Consider the following 8,849-nt stretch of genomic DNA (forward strand, 5'->3'; position numbering starts at 1 on the left):
GCAGGCTCCCCGCCGAGCAGGGAGCCCGATGCGGGACTCGATCCCGGGACCCCAGGACCATGACCTGAGCCGAAGGCAGTCGCTTAACCAACTGAGCCACCCAGGCGCCCTCTTGCTCTGGTCTTATTTTGCATTTCATTGATTAATAATAAAGTCAAACATATTTGCACATGTCCATCTGCTACTTGGTTTTCTTCACAAAAGTGAAGTTCCTGTTCAAATTTTCTAAACATTTTTCTATTGTTTAAAAAATACTCTTATTGGGATGCCTGGGTAGCTCAGTTGGTTAAGTGTCTGCCTTTGGCTCAGGTCATGATCCCGGCGTCCTGGGACTGAGTCCCACATCGGGCTCCCTATTCAGTGGGGAGCCTGCTTCTCCCTCTGCCTGCAGCAACCCCTGCTTATGCTCTTTCTGTCTCCAATAAATAAATAATTAAATAAATATTCTTATTAATTCACAGGAATTATGTATATTTTCAATAGCAGTTCTTTCTGTTGCATATATCTTAGTCCACTCTGACTTATCCTTTTACAGCTGTTATACTGGTTTTATTTGTCTGGCAAAACAAAAGTTCTAGAAGTTTTGGCTAGATAGAATTTTTTAAAGATTTTATTTATTTATTTGAGACAGAGAGCACCAGGTGTGGGGAGGGGCAGAGGGAGAGGGAGAAGCAGATTCCCCACTGAGCAGGGAGCCTGAGGTGGGACTCGATCCCAGGACCCTGATATCATGACCCGAGCTGAAGGCAGATGCTTAACCGACTGAGTCGCCCAGGTGCCTCTAGATAGAATTTTAATATAGTTGAAATTACCAGTATTTCTTTTTATGGCTTCTGTTTCCTATGACTTTTTAAAGAAGTCCTACCACAAAGACAGTATTCTATATTCTCTTTTAAAAACTTCATAAGCCTTTAACCTTTAGATTTATAACTCATTTGGATTTATTTATTTTTTGTTCCAGGTGGCTGTAGTTTCCAAAACCTACCATGTTCATTTATGTGGGCTCTGTTGCAGGTCAGAACAATTGGAGTTGGCTTATGACCCTGCTCCTTGCCCCATGTTCCCCGTTCCCAGGCCCATGGCTGAAGCTGGCACACTTACCATAGTCATTTCTGAGATCTGTTCAATACTGGAGACATAGATAGATACTCCCACGGGCACAGGGGCACCTACAACACAGGAAGACACTATTACATGCAGGGTATGATAAAGCATGGACTCAGGAGCCAGACTGCCTGGGTGTGGGTGTAAATATGTGGGTTGTCTATGTGAGCCTGTTTACCTGTGAATGTATTTGTAAGCAGGTCCACGTTTGAGTAAATGCATGTTCATGTTTGTATGTTAAAGATGCTTTTACATGAGTGTATGTATGTTTGCGTACTGAATGGATGTGTCTGTGTGTCCATGTGTATGAGCATATTCATGTGTAAGTCTGTGTGTGAGCATGTTAAGTGCATGTGTGAGGGAATGTGTAAATGAAAGTGTTTGTGTGAGTGAATGTTGGGGAATGTAAGTGAAATTCTGAGTGTGTGACTTACAGTCAGTGTGAGTGAGCATGTTCGTTGTGTGACTATGTTTGTGTGGGTGACCTTATTTGTATGCAAGTTATAAATGTGATTAGTGATCATGTTTACATACTCACACTCATCACACCTATATATGTGGGTGTCTGAGTGTATATAAGCACCTTTATGTGCTTGAGTGGACGTGTGAGCATGTTTGTGTGTGATTAAATATGAGTGTACATGAGTGTGTTTGTGTGTAATTGAATGTGTGACCATGCTGATGTACAAGTGAGTCCATGAGCATATTCATGTGTGTTAATGTGTCACTGTGCAGGTATGAGTGAATGTGTGAGCATGTTAATGTGAGTGTGTGCATGTGGATGTGTACGTGTGTTAATGTGTGAGCCTGTTCATATATGGGCATGTCTGTGTGAACTGGTAAATAGGTGGATATGATTGTGTGAGCATGTTCACGTGTGTGAGCAAGCTCCTATATGAGTGAATGCATTAGCCTGTTTGCATGCAAGCATGTTAATGTGCACGTATAAGCATGTGCATATCAGTGTATGTGTGTAAGCATTTTTTGCATGTGGGTTAATATGAGTTATTCATCTGTATGAATGAATGTGTGGACATGTTAATATGTATGTCCATGCATGTGAATATCCAAGCATGCGTGTGTGCATCTTTGTATGTATATAAGTGAATTTGGCAGTGCGAGTGTAAGTGAATGTGGGAGCATAAGCATGTGAATATGTCTGTGTGTATGAATACATTTTTTAAAAGAGTTCATTTATTTATTTATTTATTTTTCTTTTTTTTTTTAAAGATTTTTTATTTATTTATTTGAGAGAGAGAGAATGAGAGACAGAGAGCATGAGAGGGAGGAGGGTGAGAGGGAGAAGCAGACTCCCTGCCGAGCAGGGAGCCCGATGCGGGACTCGATCCCGGGACTCCAGGATCATGACCTGAGCCGAAGGCAGTCGCTTAACCAACTGAGCCACCCAGGCGCCCAAGAGTTCATTTATTTATTTGAGAGAGAGAGAGCACGAGTGGTGGGGAGGGGCAGAGGGAGAGGGAGAGGGACAAGCAGACTCCCTGCTGAGCCGGAAGTTTGATCCCAGGACCCGAAGATCACGACCTGAGTGGAAGTCAGACACTTAGCCATCTGAGCCACCCAGGCAGCCCTGTGTGTGGATAAACTTTTGAGTGTGTTTGTGAGAACATGTTCATGCGTGTATGTGTACACATGTTCGTATGTACACAGATGTGTGAGCATGTATAAATATGTGAGCAGGCGCACGTGAGGGTAGGTAAGTGTGTATACTGAATTTGTGAGTTTGTTCCTGCGAGTGCATGTGTGAGGGTGTCTGGGTATGTTAATATCTGAGTGTGATTGGAATGTGTGTCTGAGTGTCTTTCTGTCTCCGGGCTTTCCTTTTCAGTCCCAGGTGTTAGCACTGCCCACTCAAATGTGATAATGGATTTGAAAATATGTAGTAAACTCTAAGGTGCTGTGGTAAAACACTTTTTGTTGTTTCCTGTTGGCTGAAAGCTGTCTTTACCTAGCCCCACAGCTAAGCCATTATTCTATATGTGTTACGCTATGGGAACATGCATGACATAAATGCATGACACTTGCAATTTAGCCTGCTGGCTTCACTGCAGGCTGATAGCCCAGGAGCTGAGCTGCCAAGAGGGAAAAGTGTTATTCCTACCCCACTGTTTCAAGCAGTGACATGGGGTTGGGCATCAGCATACGAATGGCAGCTGAGAAGTAAATGGGCCCAGACTCCAGCAATACACGTAGTGACAGGGGTTTCTAGAAATGTAGTTCTTTCTTATAGCCTTTCAGGCTCCCTACATGGCTTTAGAGGGTGAAAAGCATGTTAAGCAGGCAACAAGCTCTAGAGGGGCCATGCAGCCCTCCCCGCCCCCACCTCACTCTTGGATCAGACTTCTCATCTTAGACCACTTTGTGCTACTCAGGCAACCCCATCCCGTACAGTGGAATCCTGGGGGACCTGAACCCTAAAGGGCCAGGACATAGTCCTGTCCAAGGGCCCTCAGTGGAAGGGGTGTGTGGGAGCTGAAATGCAGTCCACATTTCCCTCACCAAGCTATGAGTCCTGGCCTGGGGATGTAGCCTGGAGGAAGGAGACCTGGGACCGTTTTCTAATTTACCCATCTAGTGGGGACACCTTATGAGAGTTTAGCCACGGTATTCCATGGAGGGGGAACAAGAAATTTCCAGATAAGGTGTCTAAATTCTATCTCTGTTTTGATGGCCTCAGCCTCACATCCCTTTGTTACCCTCCTGATGGGCTCAGGAAGGCAGAAAGAACATTTCGCTCTTGGAAATTTTGCTACCACAAGCCCTTGTCCTCCTTAGCAGCCACCAGAGTAGCAGAGGAAGAACAGATAAATGAAGGAATGATGAAGATGTCCCCCTCATTCCTTCACTCTATACCTATGTCATGCCAGGTGCTGAACTAGGTGAAGTCCTCAAGGGCCTGCCTTTGGCAACACTGTGGAATCCCACTTCTCTTGTCCAGAAAGAAGCAGCCGGCCCTTTCTTCTCCTCCTCTCAAGGAAGTAATGAGGCTCCCACAGCCTCATTACTGACCCACCGAGCCTGACAACAGTCAGGTGAGGCCTCTGTGTGTGGTGTGTGTGTGTTGTGTGTCCTTGAATCTCTATTTCACTTCAGACAGAGGGGAATTTGATTCTGTGTCTAGTGGGAAGCATTAAAGGGAGTCCTGGGCTACCCCAACCCTGAAACCCCTGACCCAGTGTCCCATTGATCGGCACCCCCCCCCCACCCCAGCCTCCTTCTCTCTAAATGCTAGAAGGTCCTGCACTGTCCTTGCTCTGCCACCTTCATCAGGGACCCATCTTTTCTCATATGCCCCAGGTCTACATGCCCATAAAGTTTAGTGTAACTTAGGAGGTTAGGCATTGGGTGTAAATAGAACCAAGTTAGCTCAAAAGACGGTGGTGAGGTGCCTTGGAGCTACTGTGGACCAGCCACACCTGATAATCCCCAGAGGCTGGTCCTTGCCCCTGCTCCCTCCCCCTGGCCCCGGATGTCTGCGGAGATGGCAACCGGAAACAGTGGAAAGGGTGTGCTTGGTGTACTTGAATGGCTGTTGGTCAGCCTTTGTTGAGAAACGTGGAAATGAGGAAAGGAGGAAGTGTAGTAGCTACTTCCTTGACAGCCACCAGAGCAGTTCCGAAACCAGTGTCACACAAGGTGCTGGCTCCACTCCAGCTTTCTAATGCCCAGTGCACACTCACCTTGGATCCAGGACTGTACCTTCTGTCCCCACACTCGGAGCAACACAGCAAAGGCGACACCAGTTAAGTGTCCCACTTCCAAAGCTTGGGGCTTTGGTTTTCCAGGTGGCCCTCCAGGCAAATCACAGGGCCCCACACTGGTCTAGCACACTGTAGACCTCACTGGCTGTGTGCCCTTTAGGGTGAAGGGATTGTGTATTCGGAAGACCTCTATTCATTTGTGCAAATGTGAACCATTAGCATTCATGAACTCTTTAGAGCAGGTGTCTAGTTCTACCACCTGCAGGAAGTGGAGTGCTTTCTCCAACTTAGCCACTCTGATTTTTAGCTCTTTCTCTGTTTCCTTTGAGCCGAAATGTGACTAACTTCTATTTAGTACACCCGTCCTTTTGTCTGTCCTTGGTCTAGGTTTCCTGGGTGGCCCCTGGGCCAAAGAATGCTACTCCTGTTCTGTGGGGTTGGAGCAGATTGCTTGTCCCTTAAAGCTGTGTGATTGAGCCCAGTCACCCTTTTGAGGGTGGAGACAGGCAGGAATTAAAGGAGAAACTGATCTATGGGCTTCCTGTTTCAGTTTCCTTGTCATTTCTCATCTCTGTGCTTGAGGTCTGAGTGTGAGGCTAAGGAGTTTGGATTATACCTGGCAGTTAAATAATGCCATCAAAAGTTCGTGAGGTGATCAGGCTGGATTTATAAAGATCACACTGACTGTAGTGTGTTGAATGAACTGAACTTGGTGGGAGCTGAAGGCTTTGGGAAGGGGTGGCAGAGGTGCAAGTGCCCGGGACCCCGGTGGGAAAAGCAAACTAGACGGAGAAGACCATGCCCTTAGTTTTGAACTAGCTGCACTAGCTAATCACTTTGCAAGTGTCTAAGGTGCAAAGAATGTGTGATCAAGTAGAAGAATGTGTGCCCCTCCCATAGATGTAGCGGAAAACTGGAGAGCCTGTGAAACCCAGCAGTTTTGTCTGTGGTTACTGCTTCTCCAGCCACACCAGGGAGCGCACTTCAGGCTGTCGTAAGGGAGGGAGCAGAAAGGCCCCTTGCATAAGAAGGCGAAGAAGTGGGAAATTGCCGGGGCAGAGCAAAAGGCCTGGGGGTTGGGGGCCCGGAAGTGCTCTGATGCAGGTTGTCCGCAGCGGTAGGAAGGTAGGGAGTGCCACTGGTCAGCGTCCTGAGTGGGGCTGTCTCGTTGCATCAGTCTCAGCTCTTTTCCCACCTAACACAAAGGCTTCTAGTATCTGGACGGGTCTTACCTCCAAAATTTGGCCTCAGACGGACATCATATCTCGACAGCACCCTGTCCAAAATCTTGTGAACCACAGCTTCATTTGCACAATTTTTGCTGAAACAGAGAAGTCATCAGTAAATGCCACATTGCTTCTCAGGGAACAAACAACAAAGAACACCCCAGGTATCAACATGCCAGGGCCTTCTTTGCTCCTGCACACATGCAGACATGTACAGTCAAACCTGTACCCATCTCTCCCTGCTCCTCTCCCTCCCTACAGTGAGTCAGCCAGAAGCGCAGCAGTGACGCAGACTCTTTTTCCCCTCCCCCCTTCCGCTTTTATCTAGAGAATGGGGCACAAAGACTGGATACTTATTACCAGGCAGGATTGGGGAGGAGGGGGGCATGAGGCGGGGAGACTGTAGGAGAAGTCGAGAGGGGAGGGAGTGGGCAGGTTCAAGCCCTGAGATAAATGCCTTACTTCAACCCCTTAAGAAGCCCCACCTTGCCATCAGCCTGGATGCAGCTTTCCAGGTCGGTGGGAGTCCTTCCAGGGGCACCTGATTGCCTCAGGAAAGGTCATCTTCCACCCTCAGTGTCCCCCTGAGCTGAGCCAGCCAGTTCGCATTCTCCAGCTCAGTCACATTTCCCCTACCTAGGCTAGGACTGGGCATTTTGTTCTCACGTCTATGTAAATCTTGTGTTTATACAACTCTGCTTTTTAAGACTTGATATATGGCACATGACGCAGAGAGAGCCTTGCTCATGTAGCAGAGATTAAAGACCCTCACCCAATCAAACCATTTTAGATTTTGGGGGCCCAAGGGCTGTCCTCAAAAAGACATGTATTCTGGGAACAGACATCTCTCTGGCTAAGCATAGGCTTCCAGCCTAGACGTGTTTTGGGTGAGCCCATGTAAGTGGACCCAGCTCAGCCCTGCAGAGAGCTGGCCTTTCTAGAAGTCTCTGAAGCTCAGCCAATTCACCTAGACATTCAGTGGGGCTCTTTTCCCCAAAAGGGGTTTGTGAATGAGAACAGGCCCTGGGCTTCACTATGACTGTTAGGATCTTTGACGCATTGACCAGGGAACAGACATCAGTCCCTGCAAATCACAGTGTGCACGTGTGTGTGTGTGTGTGTGTGTGTGTGTGTGTGTGTGTGTGTGTGAGAGAGAGAGAGAGAGAGAGAGAGAGAGAGAGAGTTCACTAGCGCAGTCTGGTATGTCGGGTGGAGGACATTGCAGGGCTGTCTGCTGGAACCTTGCCAGACTATACGCCCCCACCCCCCACTTTTTTCTGAATACACGTTCATTTCTGGCTTGTCATTTAAAAATTATTTCTAATCATCTTTAATGACAACATTTCATTTTGCATCATTCCAAAGTGTACACACGTACTATTCCCGAATTAAAACAACGCATTCCCGCCTGTTTAGTACCACACATTACCCATAGGACAGCGCTCAGGATCCGTGGCTCCTGCAAATACACATTTTTGTATGAGCTACATGTAAAGTCTGTTTGTTTTAACATCTCTTCAGATATTTGCAGACCCAAACTTGAAATCAAACACAGAAAAAGCCCGTTGAACCTTCAAATGTTTTCACAGGAGTAAGCACAAAAGCACACCCATCCAAGGCCACACAGCTGTACGGTTATGCAGCCACTGATTTGCACTGTCTGGGCTCCGATGAGGTTGAGTCAATACTTTCTACGTGCGGCACTGGAAAATGTCTCGCACCGCTCAACACACACAAACATACGCACGCGCTTCAGGGAACAGACTAAAATCCGGACTCAAACAGGTGTCTCTATACTCTCTCTGTTTTGTGAGTTGTCCATCACTCTGTACTGCCACCACCCCAACCCCACAGGTGCCAATGGATATGACTGGGAAAACCTGCCCAGGGCCTTGGCAGACCCTGGGGTGAGGGCACCGTCCTCCCCCCACCCTCAGGGCTGCAGTTTGGGCACACGCGGGGCTCTATGAGGCGCCGCTGTAACAGGTGGGCTGAAGCACAGAGCTCTCTTTCAATCGGCCACCCCCACTCCCACCCCATCCCCCTCCAGGCACCGGCAGGCAGGACCCAAGTGCCAGGGCTCGGCGAACCGGGTTCAAGTTACCCCAGCCCGCTCCGTCCAAGAGGCCGCCCGCGGGTCCCTGTCGCCGCCATGCCCAGGCTGGCGGTACCCGCTTACCAGCTGAAGAGGTTCAAGATGACTTCGGGCACGGTAGGGGAGAGCTCGAAGTGGAATTTTGGGGTAGGACTGCGGCCGTTGCCCTCCGCGAGCCAGGTCCTGATGAGTAGCAGGAGCACGGCGGCTCGCAGCATCGCTCTGATACCCATGGCCACACTGCTCCGGGCTAGAAGGCGCGAGAGACGGCAGTCTGCAGCGGGGGAAAGGCATGGGATGGAGGCAGTGCGGGGCGAGAGGGAGCTGGGGGGGTCGCTAGGAGTCTCTAATGAGACACTAGCGAGGGTACGGGAAGCAGGGAACGCGGGGGTCGAGCTGGAGCCCAGAGCCCAGGAGGAGCAGCCCCCCAGCAGCTCTGCCCCACGCAGCGGCCCCAAGGTGCACCTGCAGCTGCGAAGTGCGCTCCGTCTGCGACCGTTTCTGGCTGCGACTGGACTCCAAGCCCTGCGCCCGGCTGGCTCCGCCCACTCCGACGGCAACGCTGACCGAACCAATCCAGCAGGGGCCAGGAGCCGCACAAAAAGGCGCGCGCTGCTGCCTCCGCCCGCAGCCTGCGCTCCGCGCGGCCCCCCGCCCCTTCAGGCCTCTGCAGTCCTACCCCGGCCAGCTTCAGACACTGGCAGG

General features: G+C 49.5%; 1 protein-coding gene across 1 annotated transcript in view; it reads right to left on the reverse strand.

Moving 5' to 3' along the window:
* GABRQ (gamma-aminobutyric acid type A receptor subunit theta) overlaps positions 1 to 8,407 on the reverse strand; it is a 16,734-nt gene extending 8,327 nt beyond the window's left edge. The window contains exons 1-3 of the mRNA XM_081809393.1: positions 8,229 to 8,407; positions 6,056 to 6,144; positions 1,102 to 1,169 (exon numbers count right to left, since the gene is read on the reverse strand). Of these exons, the coding sequence (XP_081665519.1) occupies positions 1,102 to 1,169; positions 6,056 to 6,144; positions 8,229 to 8,377 (306 nt within the window). The 5' untranslated portion in view covers positions 8,378 to 8,407. The remainder of the gene's footprint in view (positions 1 to 1,101; positions 1,170 to 6,055; positions 6,145 to 8,228) is intronic.
* Positions 8,408 to 8,849: the final 442 nt, after the last annotated feature.

This window comes from Leptonychotes weddellii, chromosome X (assembly GCF_054177405.1).
Source record: "Leptonychotes weddellii isolate Sample4059 chromosome X, ASM5417740v2, whole genome shotgun sequence".
Taxonomy (NCBI): domain Eukaryota; kingdom Metazoa; phylum Chordata; class Mammalia; order Carnivora; family Phocidae; genus Leptonychotes; species Leptonychotes weddellii.